The 27,766-nt window shown below is 40.1% G+C and overlaps 1 protein-coding gene across 1 annotated transcript; it reads left to right on the forward strand.

Moving 5' to 3' along the window:
* Positions 1–428: 428 nt before the first annotated feature.
* On the forward strand, positions 429–27,283 carry LOC129191375 (SR-related and CTD-associated factor 4-like). The gene is made up of 18 exons (XM_054794659.1): positions 429–626; positions 1,447–1,530; positions 1,641–1,685; positions 2,451–2,612; positions 2,699–2,816; positions 2,966–3,087; positions 3,171–3,317; positions 4,855–4,916; positions 4,995–5,073; positions 5,189–5,275; positions 5,373–5,440; positions 7,076–7,257; positions 7,322–7,422; positions 7,515–7,628; positions 7,704–7,860; positions 7,949–8,043; positions 26,275–26,416; positions 26,492–27,283. Exons 1-18 carry the CDS (start codon positions 597–599, stop codon positions 26,866–26,868), a joined length of 2,172 nt encoding a protein of 723 aa, XP_054650634.1. The 5' UTR covers positions 429–596; the 3' UTR covers positions 26,869–27,283.
* The last annotated feature ends 483 nt before the right edge of the window (positions 27,284–27,766 follow it).

Here is a 27,766-nt window from a genome sequence, read left to right on the forward strand (position 1 = left end):
CCATGGCTGAGATAAAGTTCTCACGCCATTCTCAACATCCACGCCTCATGTGATTACCATCTATTGGCACAAAGGACATTTTCCATCAAGTCCTGTTTGTCTACGAACTCGGTTGATTTGGAGGTGTTAATATAAACTGTCCTGGCATTTATCTTCCTGTTAATAAAATAGAGCAACAATGGGCATATTTTACATTATATTTTAGCTGCAAATGGTGATTAATCAAGATTAATCCATTTCAAAATTGTGATAATATGATTAAACGTTTTAATCATTTGACAGCCCAAATTATTATCCATATTTTGGGTTTCCACTTTTCTCCTGTAGTCACTGTCATCACACTCCAATCCGCACGGTGGCGGTAGTCCCCAATGACGCTCTTTTGCCAAGATAGTCCAAGGGAGACGCCAACAGTGTGTGACGTCAGACGCTGGTAGCGCGTATCCGGGCGGTACCAGGGATTGACGCCAGCGAGCGATGTGATCCTCGAAAAACTTGGCTGTTTTGTTGTTATTGTATGTGTTGCTCTACATAGTAACGAACAGTGGAAGGGAAAATACTTTAAACGGGTACAGTGTTCAGTTGAATAAAGAAGAATGGAAGCGGTGAACGCGTTCAACATGGAGGTAAAGTTGGCTCGTGCAACATACTGGTCGTAAGGGTGACATCGGGATGGTAATGCTAACCTGCTACCGCATTCGTACATTGGAATGCTTATGCTAACCTGCTAACACCCTCGTACAGTCACACTAACCCGACTAAAATATGGTGCATAACATGTATTTATTTTCTCAACTGGCATTTATTAAATGTGCGCTGTCGTTTTAAAACCATCGATTTGATCTGTTTGCCACCGTGTTGGCGTTTACTGCCTACGCTGTGTTAGGCTGCAAGGCCTCTGATCGCTCTGCTAAGCTAACTGCTAGTGGAGGTCGCTAGGCTACTTGGCAGAAAACGCAAACTATTATTATTTTGTTTATTGTTGTTATGACATGTGTCACGAATGTCGTAGATTATTACGTGTGTCCCGTTTTCAGTTACATCTTCAGCATTACAGATGGTATTTGTCGTTGAAGTCAGTCGATCTACGTAAACAGTTGCCGCCACACGAGTTATGACGACTGGTCATTATGTCATGTTGTTGATTTTTTTTTGCCAATTGTTTGTGCTATTAAAAAAAAACCCACTTCGGATGTCACAAAGAGGCTTCCACGCTAAAGTGTATCCTTTACAATGTGGTTATGGTCATTACTATTTATTCTGAGTGGAGTATTTATCACTGTACATACAACCTGGCATTAGTGACACGCTTTCAAATTGTACCGATCAGTTATTGCAAGAGCGAAGGATCACAGAGTGCAGACTATTTCCACACAATAACTGATGTTTGTGGCTCCGAATTTGCTACCTTTTACTAAGATCCAATGTCATATTCCCCCCCCCCAGTTGTTTTCCATGATTGACATGAAGCCTCCGATATCTCGTGCGAAAATGATGTCTGTTACAAAGTCTGCCATCAAAGCCATCAAGGTATAGTGATTACTCTTTAAAAAAAACAACTGTTTAGAGGTGTGTGCTGTGGATGTTTGATAAATTTCATTATTGAACGCTGTGACTGATATCCATGTTTTTTTTCCTAGCTCTACAAACATGTTGTCCAGATTGTTGAGAAGTTCATCAAGAGGGTAAGTATATCATTGTCAGGGGTGGGAATCTCTGGCCACCTCACTATTCGATGCGATTATGATTCAGAGGCCTGTGACGCGATCATAAAACGATTATTGATGCATCTTTTTTTGTGATCAATACTTTGTCAGACAGTTTTTTATGTGTAATTTTTTCTATAATTTCTTTTTACTCGCAGTGTACTAGTAAAACTAAGCATATTTGTAATTATTCACGACTAAAATAAACATGAAACACATTTACTTCCATTTTCTTAATAATTGGAAGGTTACCTCTACCAACATAATTCCAATTGTACAGAACCAGCAGGAAAAGTAAATTGCGCCAGTAGCAGCATGTATAAAATTAACACAAACTTCAGCCTATTCAGAGTAACCAACATAAAAAAATCTGCCATTATTCATAAATAAATAATAAAGACTTCTGAATTAAAAAAAAAATTCTGAACATAGAATATCTGACAGAAATTATATTTTTTCTGTCCAACAAAGTCAAAAACAGCTTTCATACAAAATATAGATTACTGTACCAGCAGCTCTCATACAAGAATAATACTTGCAGATGTCAGTATATCATGAATAACCAAAAAAAAAAGTAAGCTGCCCTTATTCACAAATAAAATACAAATGAATAGGCCAGAAGAAATCAACATGCCTCTGCCATATTCGCATTATCGTTTTTTTTTTTTAAATGAGAAATCTCGTCACGTTCTAATCTGGCAAGATCTCGGGACAGCCCTAATCTATGTGGCTTGTTGTCTTCAGTGCAAACCAGAGTTGAAAGTCCCCGGCTTGTATGTGGTTGATTCCATCGTTCGCCAGTCACGTCATCAGTTTGGCGTTGACAAGGACGTTTTTGGGCCCCGTTTCTTGAAAAACTTCACAGATACCTTTCAGAATCTTTACCACTGCCCAGAGGATGATAAGGTATGTCTCTTGCTACGCTTTTAATGCACTCTTCTCAATGTAGTATTAAGTCACTCATGTTAGCATGATCTTATTTTTCTTGTTAGACCAAAATTGTCCGAGTGTTGAATCTGTGGCAGAAGAATGGCGTGTTTGACATGGACATCCTTCAGCCTCTGATGGACATGGCCAATGGCGTCGTCGTAGCTGCACCCTCACTTGAAGGTAAAGGGGGAAATAATGCATTTTGCAAGAAAATCTCCTGTAGGAAATAATTGAATCATCGTATTCCAGTGCCAGCAGTTGGCATTTTATAACCGTACATAAAGGATGAAAAGATTCTAACCTTGAATCATTTTTCCTTGTGTTAATAGTTCCCTCAGAACCGCAGCCTCACCCCACGGCGGCCCCAGTCGTGCCTACTTTATCACAGATGCCCACTTCTGACGCCCTAGCTGCTGTGGCGCAACTCTTCCAGTCCTCACATGGTCAGGAGGTGAGTGGGGACCCATTTCCAATGTGATATCGGCCATGCGACCTATGGCAACTGCCTGACAAACGCACCAATCCTTCCTGTAGCTCCAGATGATGCTTCAGAACTTGCAGCAGGCAGAGAAGACCCGCACGACCAATAATACAAATGGGCCGCACCCATCCCAGATGCCAGGGGCTCAGCCCCAAATGCTTGGCGCACACGCAGAAGAAGATAGAAGCTCCCTGGCTGAGGTAGTCACACTGCTGCAGTGCATATAACAGCACATCATAACCGCAACCTTCCACCACCAACAAGGGCTGTGAGCGATAAACTGATGCGACCGGATATCCGGTTTGACAAGCGAGTGATGCGGACGCATCGGTAGCAGTGTTTTGACATTTTTTTGTAATCAATTAATATTGTCCACAAAATCAGTTGTCTTTTTTTCTTTACATTATCAATTCTTCGAGTCACCACTGTATAGAGGGCAGTCTATCCAAAAGCGCCGTCTCTCCAGAAGTGCAAGGAACAAAGACACAAACAGGCATATATCAGTGTGGGAAGGTACAGGACTAAGGAACTTTTTCTTTCTTTTTTTGTTCAAAAGAAGCCAGCTGTGCAATATCGCGGACAGGCCGAGCAGAACACATCTATCTAAGTGCGATAAGGATGAAACAAGTTCACACAAAAATAACTGGATCAATTGATTTTGCCAATACAGCAGCCTGCTGGCTTGATAAGAATCAGCCATAGATCCTTAGATTCATCGATGGTAAAGACAAGCACCGGGTATCGCAAGACAAGCAACCATTTCACCATGAGTCTCTAAACACGAGAGCCGAAACGATTGTCACACATGCTCCATAGCTTGCCTTGACTGAAGAGGAGAACGGCTGTTAACAGCAGCATTGTGCTAGCTAGCTTACGGTAGTCACCAGGAATGATTTTCAACACATCAGCAAAACATACGTACATTAGCTATCTAATTTAATGTTTTTTGTAATTAATGTGTAAAACTAAGAAAGGAAAAGCACTAAATGAATACAGACCAACCATCTACCAGCATGAACTTCGACTTTATTTGTTTTAGAGAGGTTGTGTGCCACAAATATACACGTTAGCACTGAAAGTCATCAAATCTTGCCTTTATACATTGCCACATAGTATCAGCATTTGGGAGCAAATATGAGCTGAAGGAAAAATACAGGTCTATCTGTGCAGCACGGGAGAAAGTTAGATGGTGCGTTCAAGGGACGTCGAACACGGTGGGACAGGTTGCCACTTGCAACAGACAACATAAACATGCAAAAAATGGGGGATTTCTAACTATATTAGTTTTTGAATAAAATAACGGTCTACATTTCTTAAATTTATATGATTTGTACAAAATTTTATTTAGTTGTTTACAAATTCTTTTCAATTTAAGTTTTTTTGTTGTTGTTTTTTTAAATCATTGTGCATGAAAGTTTCCCGTGCCCCGGTGGTTGGGGACTCCTGCCTTACTGCATGCTTGGGGATAAATTGTGCTCTTTTACACATTTGAAAATACTGTAAAAATGCCACCTTCTCATCTGTATTTTAGAAAGTAAGATGAATGTCTACAACAACAAATGTAACCGTAGAATCCTATTGAATCATATATCGTTTGGCCACTGTATTGAATCGTATTGAAGCTTTGTTTTCAAAATACTGTTTTTGAATGGTATCGTAACCTGTATCTAGATGCATATGGCATCGTCTAACACAAGGAGATTTACATCCTTAGTAAATGTTGAATTGTTTCTTCAGAAACTCCTTGACAGGTTTGACTACGATGATGAACCTGAGGACGCAGCAACAAAAGACACTATGTAAGTAACGTTCTGTATGGGGGATGAACTTGTTGACTGTCAATAAGAACAAATGTTGACCATGTTTCATTTTTGCAGAGACAAGGGTTTACCCGGACAGATTCTCAACATGGAGACTGTTTATCCATATCTAACGGGACAGCCTGCACCCGGCGAGGTATCAAATCCTTTTTATGGCTGCTTGTCCTCTGAAACGGCTTCAATATTAACTGTTCTATGCACTCGTCAATTGTACTAATTCCTTTCTTTTGTGTTGTCTTTTTCTTTGTCAGTTTGGTGGAGGAGGAAGTCACACTGAACATCAGATGGTGATTGATGGACACCACTCCAGAAATAACACACACAACTCAAAATCACAGGTAATCATTCCAACCATTGCATACATTCACACCCAATTTGCCGTTATTTATATATATTTTTATTTATATACTGTTTTATATTGTTGTTTTCTAATAGATGGATTCAAGGGAGGAACCATCTTCACGTAGAGAAGGAAGAGGCAGGAGAACAAGGTCTGGTTCCCGGTAAGAACAGCCTATTCTTGTTGTTTTGATCAGATTCCATCTTAAACCGCATGCCTGTTGCGGTAAATTAGCAAATGAATTGATCCTTTAAGGAAAACTGCACCTTTTTTTTGGAATTTTGCCCATGTTAGAGGAAATAATTTTCCACCTGACTAGAGTAGTTATGTCTGTTATGTCTGAAGAGACATACATTCTATTCTCAGAAAAGAAAGCATAATATACCACTTGGATATCGCTTCCTGTTGTATACTGTATTATACTGAGCACACACACGCACATCTCCCACTAAGACTTCTTCTTATGTTGATCACGTACACACATCTCCTGGTTGAAGAACATGTTTCCAGTCTTGTGAGAGGTAGTTGTTGCTAGCTTTGCTTAAGGATGCCGACAAAAAACATCCAATGGGAGGAGAGAAGGAGTTTTCATAGAAAGAGAAATATGTAAATCGGGAGGAAATGCCAGCAGCTTCTTGGGGCTTTGATTCGCAACAGCTGCACTGACCTGACAATGTTTTTTATTCACTAGAATATGAAATTGTTAAACTTAATTTTTGGCCTCATAGCATTATTTAAACAGCTGATAGAACCAAATCTGGGGAGGCCTTCGAACACCTGTCATCCACAGTCCTTATGTGAGACATGAACACACGTATTTCTCTTTTCTGTGTGTTCTAAAGATTAAAAAAAAAGCTAAAAAGAGGCGGCTAATTCATGCATTAGTAGAACATCCGTCCTGGCCGCATTGATTTCACATAGCAACATAGAACTTTTCCATGGTACTCATGGTATCACAATCGTTAGCAGAGGTCAGAATACAGAATACAACGACCTGAATGAATGAGAATATTTACAGACCATATGTAGCGTTATCTTTTGGTAGAGGCCTGAGGCATTGTGAGCGAGTGTGTGGTGAAGGTCGTCGCTAGCTCTTGTGGTGTGGCGAGGTGTCACTACGCCAGTAACATAGTTCTTGGGCGTAATAATACCAATGTCGCTGTAGCTTGATTCCTATGTAGGTCACACTATGTAAATGAAGCATTGTTTGCGCTTTTCTAAGCCGATGAACCTAAAGCTTGTTGCTTCGATTTAATTGAGTAATCGGTTAGGCAAACCAAATATGAACCAAACACAAACAGTTAGTGGTTTGGTCTGCAACATATCAGAAAAAAGGCGAAAGTCAAAACTGATGTGTGTGACTAAAAGATAATAGGTCTGCTCTCATGGATGACTAAGGAAGTAAAAAAAATAGGAGGCCATTCACATTTCTAAAGTCAAATATGCGGAACCCCCAGTTGGTCCTGATGCTGTGCCATCAGCTGCCGCAGTCCAAGCACAAGCTGTAGTAAATCTACACTTGATTGAACTTAAGATTTGTCAGGTCAAAACACCATCTCTGAATAAGACTTAGTGGAAATGCGCTACTTTCTGTTTCGGCATATCATGGAAACTATTTGTTTTAGCCATAAATTAGCCGCATCATTTTTTAAGCCGCAGGGTTCAAAGTATGTGAAAAAAGGAGCATCTTAATAGTCCGGAAATGATGGTGATCAAATACCAAAATAGTTGTTGATTAATTGGATAATCGATTAATCATTGTCTCAATAAAACTACCCTTCTTCAATCTTTCATTTAGATCTCCCAGGAGGAGGCGGTCACGTTCTTCATCGCGCTCAAGAAGGTCCAGGCACCGACGCTCCAGAAGTCGCTCCAGAGAGCGCCACTGGCGGTCCCGTTCTCAGGACAGACCCGACCGAGAGCGTGACAGAGAACGGAGACAAAAGGGTTTTCCTAGTATCAAGAGCCATACGCTCAGTGGTATGTGTTCCTGCCTTGAAGCCTCCATGGATTTTTGCGTTGAGTAATCATTTGTCTTGTTAAGTTTGCAGCACAACACTGTGGGTCGGTCAGCTGGACAAGAAAACACAGCAGTCTGACGTTATGTCCCTTCTGGAGGAGTTTGGCCAGATTGACTCCATCAATGTAAGTCTGCACCACTCGCCGTAACCAACTTGGACCCTTTTTAAGCAGTTGGACTCTTACATTTCTGTTATCTTTCTATTCTTTGTTTGCAGATGATACCTCCAAGAGGTTGTGCCTACATTGTGATGGTCCACAGACAGGATGCCTACACTGCCTTGAACAAGCTCAGTCGTGGTTCATACAAAGTCAACCAGAAGCCTGTGAAGGTACCACAGCTGTAACCATCCTGCCTTCATTTTTATTTTGATTCTGTTTGGTGATAGCTTTGTGCTCCTGCCTAGATTGCGTGGGCTTTGAACAAAGGTATAAAACCAGCACACAAGAAATTCTGGGACGTGGAGCGTGGGGTCACCTACATCCCTTGGGCGAAAGTGAAAGCTGAGGAGCTGGAGGGCTATCGAGAAGGCGGGATGCTGGACCCCGATACACTAAGTGAAGGTGAACACCTGATTCCTCCATGTTAGCGTGATTTCACGTTGCATGACTTGAGCTTTTCTCACGCTGCCTCTCATTTATTTTTACTCAGAGTGGAAAAGTGCTGCGGACCTCAATAAGCAGGTGGCTGTGAACGGCATGTCGGACAGAGCACCAGCAGATGGGACGGTGGAAGCTCAGATTCAGGTAATGCTAATGCAGTCTTTAAAAGCTGTCCTTTCTCTTGGTGCTGTTTTAATAGCCTCTGTGTTGGAGGCTTATTTCATATCCTCGTGGAGATTTGTTGGGGAAAATAAAATATCGTTTCTCATGAGTAGTGGAGCTTATCTGAATCATCCTCATTCCTTCAGTCAAAAGCATTGAACAGTCATTCGCTTTAAAATTATATGCTGCCAATTGTCATCAGTACATGACTAATACAGAAGAAAAATATAGTGTGACATTCAGTCCAACTGGCAAATAGCACAGTAGAACAAAGCATTTACAAGCATTTACAATGCTCGTGTCAGCTGTAGCACAATACTAAGACTTTGCGATATTCATATGCACTTGCCATTCTTACGAAGACAGTTTCACAGTAAAATCACAGGCAGCATTCTTCACATTTCATACATGTATTGTCCTGCGGGATAAAATATCTTTCCAGCGATGACAACAATCAGTTAAGATCATTGTGCTAGTTTTTGTGACAGTACCAACTAGGCATGGGCCGGTTACCGGTTTTGGTATGAAAAAGTCACGGTTTGAAAACCACAAAACTCTAGCATCATACTGTTTCTGTGATATGAGAGATGGTGGGGGTCCAACACAGCCCCAATGTGGAAATACTTTGCCATGTCCCGTGTAATTCCTCGCGTTCGAAACTGGGCTTCAATGTGTTTAAACCACAGGCGTGTGCTGTGCTGCCATACGTCGGGCATATATACATAACATATATACACATAACACAGGCGTTGTTAGCTGCCTCATTAGCATTGAGCGTTGCTGGTATGGCCGAGCTTTTGTCGCCCGACATATTACTCAGGTTGAGGGTCACCACATGTGGAGATGTGATTGAGAAGGAGACAAGGGTGGAGGATAAGTCGTATAAAGCGTTTATTCTCCACTGAACAAGAAGCAACAATCACATGACCCGGAAACGCAACTTTCTTGAAAAGTGCGACCTGTAAAACATTTTTAGAAGTCACAAGCATGTCCTTATTTGGTGCCAGGAACACCAACCTGTCAAGTGCATCAGGCTTGGCAACTGTCTGTCTAACTTGCGTGTACATTTGTGGTGGAGCTTGTCATGCTAAATAATTGTGACTGCGAAGCTTGTTGGACATCGCGAGTCCATCGTTTTCAGCAGGTTTTTTTAAAGCTGTTTTTCCCTCACTGTTGCAAGGGGGGCCATATCTTAGCAATGTGATAGGGCACCTCTTTATAATAGCACACCACTTAGCTTTTCCTTTCATGAGGACGCGGCAGACAGCTCGCAGCTTCACACATTGCTCGTATTGGAGTTTTAAGGTGGTGAAAGTTTTTTTTTATGCTCTGAATTGTTTATTTTAAATACATATGTTCCACTTTCATCGTGTTAAATGGTTTAAAATGACTGCTTTGACGTTTTTTTTTTCTCTTTTCAATAAAGATATTTCAAAATAACACATTTCAGAGCTGTAATTACAATATCGTAAAACTGTCAATTAGTGATATTTTTGCCCAAGGTTATCATACCATCATAATCTCATACCGGCCCATGCCTAGTGTCAACATACCTGAATGCTGAGTTTTTCCCATACTACGGTTACCCATGTTTATTGTTTTGATGACGGCTGGCTTTTTTGTTGTTTCTGACAAGATGTAGGCATTAAAATCCATTTCTTTCCCTTTGTCCTTTCCAAATTTTCTTCAGTAAGCATCCTCTTTCTGTGCAGTATACCAAATAAAAGTGTTATTTACAAAACTGGTATGTGCAGAGGGACAAAGGTAGTTGTTTTATCTTGTGGTTTGGCTGATTTGTCTGCAATTGAATTTTGCCAAATATGTCTTCTAAACATCAGGTTTGTTATTAACATTTATTGATCCAAGGCGCATTTTTAACATACAAAAATTTCATGGCACACCACCAAACAAACATGTTGTATGAATAGCAATTAATTACGTCCCTCCTTCCCTGGATCCAGTGGAAGTGGACTGTACCTCACTGGCACAGGTAGCTGAACAAAGATACAGTACATTAGTTACACAAAATAGTATTTCAATAATACATTTCCGACCAAATTAGGGGAAATTGCGCACATCTGCTAATCTCTCGCGACACAATCATGTGCCACGGAATAGTGTTTGGGAACTCATTTAGAGAATGGTAACGCTTTTTTGTGTGGATGAACCTTACAACCCTAAAATAATATAAAACCAATTTGTAGCCATTGAAACTCTCAAAGGTTCAATTTGTCTGCCTTATGGAAAATCCTCAGCTAGTAATACAAAGTATCGTATTTTAAATAATTCTGTTTTGGGGGGGAAAAACAAATACACGCTAAGATCTATATTCCTCAAAGACATTATTTGAAATTTTGAAGTTGGCAAAAACGAGATTTTACAGGGTGAGTTGTTTTTTTGTGCCTGTGAAAGAGTTTGTGTGTGTGTGTGTGTGTGTTTGTGTGTTTATAAAAAAAAAGCTTTCAGCACTAATTGGGGGGGAAAAAAAAAGTCCTAAATTTTAAAGTTGTGTATCATTTTTGATCAAGCAGGAACTGGTCCATGATTCATTTAAGAACCATGCGGTTTGTTCGTTTTGGATTTAACCCATGAGCACAAGGTCAAATCACATGCTCATTGTTTTCACATTTATAGGATACAACCTTTGATGCAGAACCCCTTTACATTCTGCAGGGGTAGCAGTCTTCTGCATTATTATTACTAATATTTTACATGCTGTTTTATGCATGCAAACGTACCATTTACGCGTTCACCGATAATGCTACTAGTACTATAAAGACTACTGATTCATGATGTCACGTGTAGCTCGGCATATCGCGATAATCAAATTGATTTACCGCACGATAAATAAAAACAAACACGATAATTTTGACAGCCACGATAAATTGACATAGCCATGTGAAAATATATTGCAAACATTGAATAAACAGGGGAAAAGACGTGGAATACATTCTTGGTGCCTGTTGTGTATAAAACACCATCTGATGTCAATTTCATCGCGTTGGCGCATTGACATCGCCATTCGTCACATGTGACAATTAAAGTAAACGATACAAAAAGGTGGAACTTAGGTTTCAGCTGCCGTGATTCCCCAAGTACACCTCACTGAGCACCAAACATATTTTGCTGCATCTAGAATATGTACTTGGACCAAAATCTAACAAAACATTCCACTCAAACGTAAACGGCGTATTCCACACAGAATTGTATATGATGACGTCTGCATTGACACACGGTGTGAACCTCAATATTTGCGGGTTATTTCTCCATTTTTTTTCAATATTCAGACAATAATGAAAGTGACATTGATTCAAAACATTGTTTATGTTGTTTAATTTTATTTAAAAGTTCTTGACATTCCAATTACAATGTTAAATACTCTTCAGAAGTGAAAGTTTATTGCTTTTGATATGGTGTACTCACATTATGATGCCATATGTTATCATTCTATCCATGAAAAAAAGGTCTCAAAACAGTGTTGACAATAATATCATTTATCTGCAATAATTTGTAGGACAATTATCGTCCAGCAAAATTACAAGTAGTTACTGTGACAGGCGTACATGTACCAGACTTTGAATTGGTTTATTGTGATGAACCTTCCACCAGCTGCTCGTCAAGAGCAATACGTGCTTTCATGTTAGTCTCAAAGTGTCCAGTAAGACCACAAACAGTCTCTAGATTTGTCGCTTGTTGCTTTTTTGAAAACAGAATCTTGAAGGGTCCGAATACTTGCAAAATATAACAAAGTTGGCAACACTAATCCCTCCTGCTATGTGGTATCCTCTGGCAGACCAGGAGAGTATGAGGCGTGTTAAGAATCACAGTTATGATGCCATCTACTGTACGGCGTTGGAAAAAAATGTTTATGAGCGAGGGCGAAGAGGTAGCACCAAATCTATTTGGTCGGTCCATATTTATTCGTGGCGGGCCGTCACAAATGATTATATGGGGAAACGTTGCGACTGCAATACAATGTCTGCACTGCACAAAGCTAGCACAGTCGGTGCATTGTCAGAACATGTGTTTTCTGCAGCAGGAAACATTGCATCAGGGTGCAGAGCAACATGATTATTGGATCACTTCTTCATGCTGGCAAAAGCCACTTGCTCCTTTTTAAGTGCGCGAGCAGAATGAACGTGTTCACCGTGGCAGCCGTGGAACCACGCTCGGTGACGTGACCGCATTTCAAAGCCTGCCATTGGCACAAAGGCTCTGCTTTGGAGGAACGGAAGCAAAATTGGAGAAAAGGTAAGCTCAAAGGACACCTTGTTAGCATCTTTTTGCTACATGTGCTGATGCAGGACTGGAAGAAATAAAACGAGATCAGCATCATTGTTTGTCAAAGGATGACTTGCCTTTCAATAACTCCTGCATAAAGAAGTGGATGTTCTTGTCTTTACGTCGTACCTCCAACACTCCCATCCAATACTTGAAAACCATCTGTGCCTTTGGTTAATATAGCTCTTTATTTTTATTAGCGGTAACTGGCTAGCTGGGGTTTCCGTTCTGGTTGTGCTCTTGACCACCAAACACACCTCATGTCAATGTAAAAACAACATAAAAATGTGCTTAAAACTTTTATTTCGTGCCTTAATTGGACAATACGTTGGCTTTAGATTTACCTTTTGGGCGGGATTTCTTTGCCCTGTTATTCGGTGACACTACAACCAGCTCAGTGTTGACCTGACAGAGTGGTGTGCAACTCATAATTTTAGACTTGGTGGAATGTGTGCACTGGGAAAGTGTCGATTGATGGCTGTTGCGTTTCACAGACCCCCATCAAGGCCAAAGAGCTGTGTTGGGTCACGCTCTATCCTGTGGATTGGAGTTTTCAGAATGTAAATTAAAAAAAAAAAACAAATGTGGATTCGCACAATAGTGTCATGACTTCTCGCCGCATTTACTTTTGTGGTAATATGCAAACATAGCCAACCAGAAAAAAGAACAACCTCAGTCGGACCTTAAGCAAAGTGGTTATGCACGGATGCAAAGATGGAGAACTGCACTCGACTGGACTGGTGACTGTACTCAGGGATGCACTAACCGCTGCCAAGACAACAAAAAAAACTAATTTGCATCAGCAGCAACCCCACTGACATTAACCCTCTGCATATGGCTGAAATTGTCCATAAGATTCATTCATTCAGTGAAAAATAAGGAAGCTTTATGGGTGTTCTGGTGAAAGTGGCAAATGACTGCTTGATGGTGATGTTTCTTGCTGCAAAACTGCAAGCTTGTCAAAGAAAGGCTGCCTTGAAGAGTTGGGTTTTCAGCGTTCGCTACAGGACTGTAATCTGTGCTGTTGATGGTTTGGGATGATGTAATGACGTCAAGTTTGCAAAATTGGCTATGCCGCATTTGCATGTATGTAGGATAGAGGAATACCGCGGTAGACAAAAAGTGAATTAAAAAAAAAACAACCCGAAAGCAAAAGAAAGACGGAGCCGCCTGGAAGTGCTTTGAGATGGGGGGGAGGGGCTCACAGCAGGCACCCACAGCGGCTTGTTGAAAAGTGTGATGCGTGCTTTCATGTCAGAATCTCTGTTAGAAAGCCCACAAATTGTACATGTTCATCTTGGTTTCATTAGTTTTTTTTGTCAAGATTAAGATTTTGGCGGTCCTTAAACGCAACACAGTTATGTGATATGAGACGCAAAAGTGAAACCTGTGTACCTGCTTTTGACGCTGCCACGGCTGAATGAGAAATAGAAGACAAACTCGAAACCATTTAAATCCTTCTCTCTTCACTAGATATGACGCGAGTCACTTAAAATGTTTTTTTTTTATTTTTTTTTTTTAAAGAATCTCAGGAGGTTTGATTACCCACCAAACATTGCAACAAAAGTTAAGTTGGCAACACTGATCCCTCCCGCTACACCGTTGTCTTCCAGGGGCCAAATGTATAAACGATGTGTACACATAAAAAATGTACATATGCAACTTCCGCACGTATTTATTCAAATGTATAAAAATCCACAGGCGGTGAGAGAGTGCGTACTGGCAGGAATGCTTGAGACCATGCGTAGCCTATAGCCTATGGCCGGGGAGCCATATATGGCTCTTATTGCCTATCGCCTAGGGGTAGGGGCCTATGGCTGGGGAGCCATATATGGCTCCTATGATGACTGCATCTGGCTCTCATTTTTTTTAACACGATAAAACATAGTTAATTTTTTTCGCTGACATTTTAAAGTAAAACATTCCAGAAGTCAGTGTTAAAAATAACAGTCAAAATATAAAACTTTTTCTACCGCAGTGTGGGTGGCCAGAGCCGAGGCCAGCTGTCCTTCCGATATTTTTGGGGTCAGACAACAAAACTTGATTATTGCTGGATTATGCGCTAATTGAGAGGTCATGAAGTAAACTTCCCTCCTTTTTAATCAAATGGTCAGCTAGCCAATTCTGCAGAACCAACCCTTTTGACAGAGAAGATGGCGAAAAGAAAGAAAAATACGGAATACGGTGCAAAACCATGCAGAACCAGAAGTCGCCTTAATGGTAAGAAGTATTTTATTTATAATTGGTTAGCGTCAGTATTACAATGTTATTAAAAAGAATAAATTCAGACATTTATATTCTAAAATTGTTGGTCTATGAACGGAGATACATTTTAAAATATGTGGCTTTCATGGCTGTCTTAGCCAAAAAGGTTCCTGACCCCTGCTATACGCAGTTCTTTGATTTTAAATTCAAAAGGCCAAAAGCAAACAGAAGTGTATTTGTGGGAAACATTTAGATTTTTTTTTTAATTTCACTTCACTTTGTGAGGATGTAATTAAATAAGAACTTAGTATCCTAACTTCTTGTTTTATTTATATCTTATTATAAATAAGTACAAAAAAAAACATTAAATGTGAAAATGTTATACCCTCAGGTGACCATGGACATGCACTGAAGCCGTGGCTACTTACACCATTTTGAAATCCCCAAACTTCCAAATAATACACGTTTTCTTTTTCTATTTGTTTCTATTGGATTATTTCCGTTTGACAATCTTGTGAAATTGTGCTTCTTACTCTGTTTTTTGCTTGCTTCCGCCATCTCGACTCAAAATGGAAAAAATATCCCATCCCTTTACATGCAAAAAAAAAAAAAGGTCACGTGTGGCTGTTGGAAGCCATCAATGGTAAATTATGGACATGATCAGCAGAGCCGTTGACGTGCGCATGATTTCAGGATGATTGACGTGGTTGAAGGAAAAGGACGTGGGGATTTACTGTACGCACGTGGCGTTTGATACGTCTGAGGGAAAGACTGCCTATGCATGTTTCCTGTTCTGTGAGGACACAGATTTCTACATCTTGGCCCCAGGTGTGTGTGTGTGTGGTGTTAGCAAGTTACACACACTGTCCCATTATGATGTGTTTATGTGTGAGGTGAACAGGCCGTGCCAAATCTGTATTTACAGGAAACACTGGCCATAAAAAGTGGTTTTATTGGGACTGTCTTGTACCACAATAAAATCTCTCCTTTTTTAAAAGTCGCACTGGTCACATGTCAGGTTGGCACATGTTGCCCACCAATAACATCTTCAACTAAACAAGGCTATCCAGGTGTCTGCTCTCTCTCAAATCTTCCAACTGTGACAAGGATAATCTATTTTAAAACAAGACAGGTACTGGTATTATTTCAAATCATATCCAAAACTCAACTGAGGTAGCAGAGGTCAAACTGGACAACTGAAATGAAATTTTAAAATAATCCTTATCTCACCTCAAATGCCTTTCAGGAAATCTTCAAGCCCCGAGGGTTGAAATGACGCGTTAGGTGCTTGGCATAACTGCTCCGATGTCATGTTTGTCTACATGTCAGCACTTTTATTCTGTGCAACTCGGCTCACAAATCCTGTCTTGACCTTATAGTCTTGATTCATAGCAGAGAAAAAACATGCTGGCCTTATGTTGCCCAATCAAGTGACATTTAAAGGAACCCTTCATAGAAATCTGTGAGATGAATGTCTCAGGTGAAGAACATCAGAGGCACACCATGCAAACGAAGGTGAGTGGGAATCCTGCAAGTAGAAAGTAGTTGAAAGGACAAAACACCGTCTTTGTGATGTCTTTGATCTAAGAAGTGGAGGTGGGTTTGTTGTGCAGCTGCCTCGCCTCCTCCGCCAGCAACAATTAAAAGTAGCGTACGGCGAATTCATGCGTGAGTTGAACCATCAGGGGTGTCGATCAAAGACCAGACGCCTGCCCGCCCGCCTGCCTGGCCGGCCGGCTCATGGGATTAACCTGGAGCTGCTGATGGGATGAGATGAGACACTCTGGTAAGAGCCGACCCCTCTGTTACTGTGACGGCATATAGAGCTCTTTTTCATCAAGTAACAATCACATAGTCCTCAGCATGCACCTTTTCTTTAAATTTCCTTTAAGTTCTTCTTTAAATTCCCTTTTTCAAGTTGTCTTTTTGTCAATTGTTGACTTTATGTAAACTAAAAAGTTGTCAACCCTTAGAAAAAAATATCTAGTAGGAAAAAAAAAAGTAGCAGGTAGTTGAAACAACAGCTTTTATTGCGCTCATGGCCTTGCAGGCGCTTTATTTTGAACTTCTACATTTAATGGATGGGTTGTTGGTGTGCAGTTCAATCCTGTAATTGGTAGGAAAAGTATGTATTTTCTTTATTCAGTGTTGAGTCATTTAAGATGCAATGGTTGTGCTATCAATCTACACGCAGGTGCCTCTCAGTCAATTAATGCAAAATGTATTTAGAGACCAACTAAAAGGCTCAGGAAGTTGTATTTAGATTAGGGCAGGGGTGTCCAAACTTATTCCACTGAGGGACACGTAGTGAAAAATGAAAGGATGCAACTTTGCCACTTTGATAAGATATGCAAAGTTATATACTGTACTTCAAGAAAAAAACTGCATCTCAGCTTTGTGATATAGGTGAAAAAGCCTATTAGTATCAACTTTGGCCTTTGCTTGTTTTTTCCTTCATTTGTGTTTTTTTTCCCCTTAATCGTGGTGAATTTTCATTTTTATAATATAACATTTTCCCCAACTTAAAAAAAATTTACAATTTTGTTATGTTTCTCATATTACGATTTAGAAAACGATCTCTATGCTATTAAAATGATATTTTTCCTCATATTATTGTTCTTGTAAAATAGGGACTTTTTTTCTTGTTAGATTACAACTTTTTTCTCTTCATATTTTAACTCTATTCTCAAAATTATGGCAGTTTTTTCCCTATTTTTCCATTCCATTTTACATTTTCCAATTATTTCAACTTTTGTCTTGTAAATTTTCTTTTTGTAATTGTGAGTTAATTTTTCAAAAATTACAACTGTATTCGTTGTTTTGTTTTTCCTCATATTATGACTTTAAAAATGTTTTTTCTTTAATATTCCAACTATATGCGATTAAAATGACGTAATTTTCTTATTTCAAAGTTATTCTCGTAAAATGGTAGATTACAACTTGACTTTATTCTTATAAAATTGCTGCAGACCTTTTCATTTTTGCAGGGTTTTTTTTATATATAATTTTTTGACTGTGCTGCGGGCTGCAAATGGCCAGCGGGCCGTGTTTTGGACACCCCTGGATTAGCGTGTGAACCAGCAGTTCACAATCAACTTTTGGACAATTTTTCTAATTTTATGTGGTGCTCAATTTTTTTTTTTTTAATAGGTCGTAAACTATAATCAAAATTATTAAATACGTTATTGAAATATTTTACACTGTAGTGAATCTATAAAATGTTTCCCTTCTTGATTTACTTTGAATTACCGACATAAATTGGCTTTAGAAAATATTGTAATTCATTGAGATGCACCTGTACATTATCTCATGCCATGCTGACTTGAACTTAACATCTTAAAACTATGCTTATTTGGATGTTTAAATATTCGGATGTCCTATGCACGCTCAGTTTCACAGTAAATGTCATTTGCAGCAATATTTGCCACAATGACTCGGCAGTTAACTGTAGAAAAATGGCAGAAAATTCCATTTGACTTTACTGTATTTATGTTGTTACTCTGTGTTGGCTGTCATCCCCCAATGCATGATCAGAGATGCTGAAGTCATCCCTACAGTAAGAGAGGATCTTTGATGCCTCCAGAGAGCAGCTTTGCATTCAGAAATGAATACATTTGTCTGATTTCATCTAGGGTAACCTTTGACATGGTTTTAAAGAGAGCATGCTGTCTGAATGACAAAATCTTCATTTGCACTGTATGTTAGCGCACCTTTGTTAAAAGTGTGTTAACATTAGTGACACAATGGTATGTGTTGTGCAGCCTTCCCTGACATGTAAACACTTCCTGTTGAGGCGTGAGAACACTGCATGTGATTACACTGCCGTTTGGGCCTTCTCGTCTAAAGTGATGTGTATCTACTGATTTGGTCACGTGAGGCATGTCCGTGAAGCCAAATATAAAATTCTGCTCCTCATTTGAACACCATTAATATCTTTGTATAGGCTCAGCTTTTGATACAGCTTCTCTTTGGATGGCAGTGGATTGTGAAGGTGTACCAAATGAATGTAATGTACATATAAAACAAAGGGAACAGGCGTTGTGCAGAGCATTGGAAAAATATTGTTTTAATTCCATGGCCCACACCACCCCAACAAAAGAGTCGTTCAAAGAGAAAGTGTCTACACAAATCTCCACACGTGCATGTTAGTTTCATTGTGTCGTGTAAATGCTCCATAGACGTGAGTGCTTGATTGTATGTACAGTACAGTGGAACCGTGATTAGAGTCATTCGTTTGTAGCAGAAGGTCCAACGCTAACTGAATCAGTTTTTCTCGTAAAAAATAATGTAAATCCACTTACAGTCGTTCCTCGTTTAGCGCGGTTAATTGGTTCCAGATCTAACTGTGGAAAGTGAATTTTCGCAAAGTCTGATTCAATATTAATAAATGGAATATTTTTGTAGTTTGAGCATAGAAAATCTGTTTGACTTTCTAAATATGGAATTTAACATTATTAGAGCCCTCCAAACATGAAATAACACCCCTACAGTCACTTTTACCCTCATATTATTCTTTTACATCACATTGCGCAGGCTACGGGATCATTGCAGGGACTTAACAGCAGCTGCTAGCATAGCAAGCTACCGAGCAACTAGTTAGCCTCTTCAATTTACTTATTCAAAACTTAAAGTGCTTCAAGCGGAGTGGGGAAGAAGGACAAAGAAGCCAAAAACTAACTTATCCTTAGCATGTCCCCATGCAGTGTGAAAGGTAATGTAATCTAGCGTCATGTCTCATAACATAGTGACCACAATGCTACATATAACTTGTTCAACATTTTTTGTCTAATAATAGACCAAAACTTGTTCAATATTTTTGGACTAATAATAGACCATAGTCAATTCCAAAGCGATTATAGTGAGGGAGCGATATTGGAACCATGATATAACAAGGGACGACTAATCAGTTCCAAAAAGCAAAAACTGTTAACACAAAGCACGTTTTCAGAATTTTCATTGATGACAGGTGTTGCCAAAGACCCCATGTGGCAGCGAGTTCAACGCAGACACCACCTGTTTTGACAGGAGCTTTTTTTTTTTTTTTAATTCAGTAGTGTTTCTCACCTCAATTATCCAAAAGGAAGCCAAAGAAAGTTTCAAGTGCCAGCATTTTTTTAAAGAAGGTGAAAAACACAGTTGAATTCAAGAAATAACTCATGGCAAAACAGGAAGGTGGTGTCCATGTTGTCTCGCTGCCACATCGTGTCTTAAGGAACACTCACATCAAGAATCACGTCTTCAGTGAAGGAAAAAGTAACCCTTAGCCCTTTCATTCATCATTTTGTTAGAAGCTAAGGATGTTTTGTGATAAAAATACATTAAGAACACAGTTGGACTCATGCATTGTATTAATAACACGACAAGATGCGCGTCGTGTTGTACACTAACCAGAAAGTGTACATAAACCGAGGCAAAATTTTGGAGTAACATTTCGACACTAACCAGGGTGGACGCTAAACGAGGTTCTGCTGCGTACAGTATGTGTCCTGTGATTGTCTGCTGACCAGTCCACGGTGTCCCCTGCCTCACCCACAAATATCAGCTGGGATGGACTCCAGCTTTCCCAAGTTACATACTCGCTCTCAAACACTTTTCAAAGTCCGTTAGGGAGCATTCATAATACATCCAGCATGATTATTATTGCACTGGTGTGCCTTAGGCTGGCCACAATAAAAGGCCACTCCAAAATGTGCAATTTAACTGTATGGGGGTCGGGGGGGCTGAAAATCACTCATCTACAACAATCCCTTCATATTGCAACATGATAATGCACGGCCCCGTGTTGCAAGGATCTGTACACAATTCTTGGAAGCTGAAAACATCCCAGTTCTTGCATGGCCAGCATACTCACCGGACATGTCGCCCTTTGAGCATGCTCGGCGCGCTCTGGATCGGCGTGCAGTCATCCCTTGGTTATCGCAGTTAATTGGTTCCAGACCCGGCTGACATCTGTGAATTTCCGCCAAGTTGAATTCAATGGTTATGAACGGAATAATTTTTGTACTTATAGCATAGAAATCCTGTTTATGACTTTCTAAATACGGGTTTTAACATTATTAGAGACCTGTAGACATGAAATAACACCTCTGTAGTTGCTTTTACTCTTCTATTATTCTTTGTTTACATCACATTCCATAGGCTGTGGGATCACTGCAGGGACATAACAGACGGCTGCCACGAGCGTATCAAGCTACTGAGCCAACTAGTTATCATCCCCAGTTTACTTATTCTTAAACAAGTGTTTCAGAGTGGGGAAGAAGAACAAAGTAGGAAGTCAAAAACTCAACACTTCCACACGGCATGAGAGGAGAACCTTTCCTACCCCACTTGATCTCAGCCATGGCATGTCATGGCATGGCATGGCATGTCATGGCATGTCGGCCTGGCTCTGCTGGCTCAGTAGCCAGTCTCCATGTAGTGTGAAAGGTAATGTAATCTAACCTCATGTCTCATAACATTACTGATGCCTCGTGACCACAATACATATAACTTGGCTTTCAACATGTTTTGGCTGATAAACCAAAGTTAACCACAAAACAGCCATCATTTATTATTTAAAAAAAAAGAAGCTATATAATAATGCAGAGATATTTGGACTGCGATATAGCGACGGACAACTGTATACAGTATTTGAGGTAAATACCCTCCCTCCATCCCAATTCAGTTAGACTGCACAATTTGGCGTGGCCTTTTATTGTGACCAGCCAAAGGCAGACTTTTTGTATGTATAGAAAACGTTTAACATCTTTGAGTTCAGCTCATGATGGGAGCACATTGCTCCCGTCTGTGCATGGAGACATTTTTGTTATACAGTGGTCTGAAAACGTGTTTGCCCCCTTCCTGATTTTTATTTTAAATTTTTTGCATGTTTGTCACACCTAATGTTTCAGATCATCACATTTAAATATTAGTCAATGACAGCACAACTGAACCCAAAATGCAATTTCTGTAGCCACACTCAGGCCTAATTACTGCCACACTTGTTCTCAAGCAAGAAATCACTTAAATAGGACCTGCCTGGCAAAGTGAAGTCGACGAGATCCTCAAAATCTAGACATCGTGCTGAGATCTAAAGAAATTCAGGAACAAATGAGAAAAAGAAACTGAGATCTATCAGTGTGGAAAAGGTTATGAAGTCATTTGTAAAGCTTTGGGAGTCCAGCGAACCACAGTGAGAGCCATTATCCACAAATGGTGAATACATGGAACAGTGGTGAACCTTTCCAGGAGTGGTCAATCAACCAAAATGACCCCAAGAGCGCAGTGATGCCTCATCCAAGAGATCACAAAAGACTCCACAACATCCAAAGAACTGCAGGCCTCACTTAAGGTCAGTGTTGATGACTCCACCGTAAGAAAGACACTGCGCAAAAACAGCCTGCATGGCAGAGTTCTGTATTTTTACTTTATTTATCCCACAGCGGGGAAATTGGTTCCAAGAGTTCCAAGACCAAAACCACTGCTGAACAAAAACAACATTAAGGCTCATCTAAATTTTGCCAGAAAACATCTTGATGAGCCCCAAGACCTTTGGGAAAATACTCTGTGGTCTGACGAGACAAAAGTTTAACTTTTTGGAAGGTGTGTCCCATTACATAAAAGTAATGGCACATTTCAGAAAAAAACGTCATACCAACAGTAAAATATGGTGGTGGTAGTGTGATAGTCCAGAGCTGTTTTGCTGCTTCAGGACCTGGAAGACTTGCTGTGATTAAATGGAAACATGAATTCTGCTGAAGGAGAATGTCCGGCCATCTGTTGGTGACCTCAAGCTGAAACCAACTCGGGTTCTGCAGCAGGACAATGATCCAAAACACACCAGCAAGTCCACCTCTGAATGGCTGAAGACTTTGGAGTGGTCTAGTCCAAGTCCTGACATGAATCCTATTGAGATGCTGTGGCATGACCTTAAAAAGGAAAAGCCTCCAATGTGGCTGAATGACAACAATTCTGCAAAATTCCTCCACAGCCCAAGAGACTCATTGCAAGTTATCACCAACGCTTGATTGCAGTTGTTGCTGCTAAGGGGGGTCCAACCAGTTATTAGGTTTAGGGGGCCATCACTTTTTCACACAGGGACGTGTAGCTTTGGATTTTTTTCTGTTCAATCTAAAAACTGCATTTTTTGATCAGTTGTGTTGTTATTGACTAATATTTCAGTTTGTTTGATCTGAAACATTGAAGTGTGACAAACAAAATAAGAAAAAAGGAAGCAGGGAACACTTTTTCACACCACCGTATAGCAAACTATAGCAGTCGCTATGGACTGTGGACGTTTTTTTCTATTGTTAAACGTACTGGTGCTTAAAGTGCTTACATTTCGCTTACAAATCAATACAAAACCTTGCTTTCAATCCTTTTTATGCTGTGTAGAAGACAAAAGCACCTGTTTTTTTTTTTGGGGGGGGGGGGGGGGGGGGGAATGGGGTTTGAGGGTGTGCGAGCGTTGAAGCTGTTTTATATACAGTACTGTATGCAATGCCGTGTTTCCCACAGGACTACAATGTAGTTGTGATGGTGGGTTGCCGGGGGTTGTCGATGCTGTCATGTAATTTGCCATGATGTACTATGTACAGTACATGTAAGGTTTTAAAAAGGCTAAAAAAAAAAAAAGTATATATTTAAAAAGAAATATTGATGTCATTAGTGTCAACATTTCAGCTTTTTTCTTGTTGACATTATGCGTGTTTACTCTATTGTTGCATTTTTTCATTCATTCACTTTCAATGCCGCTTAATCCCCACTAGGGTGTCGGGGTATGCTGGAGCCTATCCCAGCTGACTTTGGGCAGGAGGTGGGGTACACCCTGGACTGGTCGCCAGCCAATGGCAGGGCACTATTTCAACATGCTTCTTGTATATTTTCTTCTCTTAATTATGAATTTATTCTCATAATATTCAGACTTCATTCTCCTAACTTTATAACTTTTCCCACAACCTTTATTTTGTTTTGTTTCTCTTGATATTTTTTATAATATCCAGATATATTTTAAAAAGTATTTTTTTTCTTTTATATTTCAACTCTATGCTACTAAAATTGTATTTTTTCCCCCTCATATTACAAGTATATTCTCCAAAAATGGTGATATTTTTTTCTCATTAAAATAATATTTTGACTTTATTCCTGCTAAATTAGAGCTGGTTTTTCAATTTCTGCTGTTTGTTTGCAGCCAGAGTATTTCAGCTTCTCATAATGGTGATTTTATTCTCATAATATTTTGACTTCTATTCTGCTACCTTATTTTGTTTTGTTTGTTTCTCGTGATATTCCAACTTTTTTTTTAAGTCTTTAATATTTCAACTGTGTGCTACTAAAATGAATTTTTTCTTCTCTTAATATTATGAGTTTATTCTCATAAAATTGTGACTTTTTCGTCTTAATATTTTGACTGTATTTTCAGAAGATTACAGCTAGTTTTTCCATTTCTGCTGGGGTTTTTCCAATAATATTTGGACTTTATTCCCATAATATAACTTTCTGCAACCTAATTTTCATAAAATTACAACATTGTTTTGTTTTGATATTACGACTTTTAAAAAGTAACATATAAACAACCATTTACACCCACTGTTGCATTTTTTGTTCATTTAATTTAAGCAATGTGCCACAGGCTCGTAAAAAAAATGAACCGCGATCCATAAATGGCATCGGGCCGCACTTTTGGCACCGCTCTTTTACATTATTTCACCGGAAAAGCAAAGTTTTACCAAACGATTCATGACTCCTGATATCAAAGGCACGGCCGCAGGCTTGTGGAGATGTTCTGCGCCGCATACGGTCTCCAATCAAATGTATCAGTGGCGCATCGCCACAAGTAAATGATCGATGTCGATCAATTTCACACCTACGCAATCTAATGCCATCCAATACAAGAGCTTTATTTTTTTTTAAATTGTCTTTACAAAGATAACAATGCCCACCAATTAGTTAAAGTAATGCTTGAATGAAGGTGTCTGTCATTATTGTGTAAAGACGGGTTGATTTTTAATTAGGTGTTGCTAATAAGTGTCCAGTGAGGATGTGATGGTGAGGTTATGATGATATGCAATATCTACATGGAGATGTTTAGCTTTAGTGTGTTTTTTCTGTGTCTCCTCGCACCTTTGCAAGTCGAAACTAGAATGTTTTCATTCAAATTTAAAAGGTAACCACAGAGGAGGAAGGCCTGTTGAGGTATTTTGTTTAAGCCCAGCTTGATGCAGTGCGCGTCGTACACCTTTGCACCAGACAACTACAGCACGATAATCCACATTGTTACACAAAACACATCAACTATGCATTCTTATCTGCTCTATCTAAATGTAATATCCACCTTAGGACACTTGATCTGATTCAGTCTTTGGAAGTGGACCTTTTCTTCCCTCCAGGGCAGGGGAGTCCAAAGCGCGGCCCACGGCACCTTCAAAAAATATCATTTAAAGGGATAGTTGGGATTTTTTGACATAAAGTTGTATGACACCCCCATCAGCATTGTAGTCCGTTAACAGTGACTTACCCCCGCTTGGTCTCCTAAGTCCAGTTCTGGTCAGATTTCTGTGATGAACAACGTAGTTCCGCTTAGCTGCTGGGGACAATTAACGAGTTTGGCTTCTCAAGACAGTGTGCGTTTGAAAGATGGAACCATTTGCATCACAAAAATACCCTCTCAAAAATATCTGACCTCACAAAACGCTCGCCGTTATTGTTGTCTCCCGCCGTATGCCTGGACTTAGGAGACCAAGTGGGGGGGTAAGTCGCTGTTAATGGACTACAATGCTGACGGGGGTGTCATACAACTTCATGTCAAAAAATCCCAACTATCCCCTTAAGAAGAAAAGTAAAAGATGTAATTTAACAAGAAAAAGTAGTCATTTTACAAGAATAACATTGGAATATTATGAGGAAAAATGAGGTTTTAGTAGCATAAAGCTGGACTATGCATGTGAGAAACGAAACAAAATAAAGGTCATTTTTGGAACATTAGGTGGGGGGGGGGGTCATTATGGGAATAAAGTCATAATATTCCGAAAAGACCTCTATGACAAATTGAGATGTAATATATATATATATATATATATATATATATATATTTTCAGCGGAAAAAAAATGCCTTAGAAAAGTCATGTTTGTATTTTTTGACACATCAAATGCGTAACGCCACAAGTGTGTTTTGCTTTTTTTTTTTTTTTTTTTTTTTTTTTTTTTTACATCCACAGAACAGAAGGACATGTGATGATAACCATAGAACTGGAAAACAAGCTCCTTGTGTCAAAATATTTGTGTGTGGGTTACTGCATCATAGTAGAGTTCCAGTGGAAATTGTGATGATAACCATAGAACAGTAAATGGAAGCGGGAAAGCTGTGCACACGTGGTTGTCCTGGCTGCTCAGTACAATATGACAGAAGAACAGAATGTCCGCCTGCAAGTAAGCTGCGTTTATGCACAGTTTAGTCTGCACGTGAAGAGACTCTCCTCCCAGGCACACACAGTAACCTCCCTTAATTTGAAAGGGTTTACCTCTAAAGTGTTGTCCCCAGTTACTGCAGATGGTGCCAGTTTGGCTGTGGAACGGATTTTTCCCATTTACATTATGTGCGATGGAGAGATTGGTTTCAAAATCTGAACAAATCGGAGGTCAACCAAGTGTCCCGGAGCAAATTGCGTTGGAGCTCAGAGGTTCTTCCTGCATTTCCGTCACTAGTTTGTTTCTGCAGGAGGCTTTAAAGGGCACGTTTTTGTTTTCCAGGTGCCAGCAGTCCAACCGATGGTCCCCATCACAAGCCCACCAGCGTTTCCATCCCCCGTCATGCTGTCCCCCGTGTCCATGCCCCCACTCGGGGGCCCTGTTCCTGTCCTGCCAGCCTTGAAACCTCCCAACACGGCAGCAGGTGAGGCACCCACGGGGAGCATAAATCCCAAGACGCTGTAAATGACGTAATCGTAATGTTTTATCTGTCACGCAGGCGCCAACCCCCCAGCAGACATCTCCCCTGACCCCGACGCCAACAATCCTTCCAACCCTAAGCTGGGCTCACCGAAACCCCCTGTGATGAACCTACCGGCCCCCCAGCCGGGGATGCCGCCTCTGCATCCTCCTTCTCCTCATCTGCCCCCCTTCCTCCCACCTCCCAACATGCCCCCCCAGATGATGCCCGGAGGACTCGTGTTCCCCCCCGGCAGGTTCAGGATGCACCTGCCCTTCCCTCCTCGGGGTCCCATGCTCCCCCGGCCCCATTTTGCGGCGCCCCCGGAGGGTGTGATGGGGGCTCGAGCGGGGCCGCCTTTCAGAGGGAGGCCGCCCTTTGGGGGCCCGCCCCGCATCCCCAGGGGCGGCTGGTAGAGGGACTGGGTCCTCCTACATGATGAACACTGGTGGGAAATCATGATTCATGATCATTCACTTTGTTTTACACCAAAACGTTTTTGTTCCTGACAGAGAGGATCCCCCTCCTCCCCCAATGTCCCCCCACCAACCCTCCCTGGCTGTAAATATTGTAAAGGCTCGCCACTCTTTCCTATCTTTTTGTAAATTTCATTGAAATCTACTTCAAGTGTTGAACATCAGTAGGTGAAGTTTTTAAAAAAATCACGTTGAGCTTTCGGAGACCGTCACAGAGTGTGTTTAGTTTTTAGTCCAAGACCCGTTTGAAGCACAACACACACGCCTTTTCTTGTCCTGCCACTAGAGGGCGGCAACTCCTATGTTCAACCACCATGATGCATCACTTGCTGTTATTAAAAAACCTCAAACATTTCGTGTACTCCAGTTTTTTTTATTGTTTTCAAAACGGAATTTCCACATTGCAATATTAATACATACTAAATAGAATGAATGGATGAATAATGTATCTTACAAATAGCAATATTACTGCAGTAGCTCATTGCTGCTTCATTTGAATTGAATAGTGTTTTTTCATAAAACCAAATTGTTTTTGAAATGTAATTAAATGCTGTTTAAGTCTTAATATGAGTAAATATGGTGGGTATTCTTTTTCAAATGTTGCTTGCCAAAATAAAAAAAATATTAAAAGTTGAAAAAAAAATTAATTAGCTGCAATATTTTCCTGTAAAAACCTATTTTTGTCACAAACTAGGAGAAATTACATACAAAACAAATCAAACATCAAACTTAAAAAAGCGTTTTATTTTTCACAAAAATATTGCAAAAATCGAAAAAACTACTAATAAAGCTAAAATAATAATGTATTATGTTTAATTAATAAATAAAACTCACATTG

This window comes from Dunckerocampus dactyliophorus, chromosome 12 (genome assembly GCF_027744805.1).
Source record: "Dunckerocampus dactyliophorus isolate RoL2022-P2 chromosome 12, RoL_Ddac_1.1, whole genome shotgun sequence".
In the NCBI taxonomy this organism is placed as follows: domain Eukaryota; kingdom Metazoa; phylum Chordata; class Actinopteri; order Syngnathiformes; family Syngnathidae; genus Dunckerocampus; species Dunckerocampus dactyliophorus.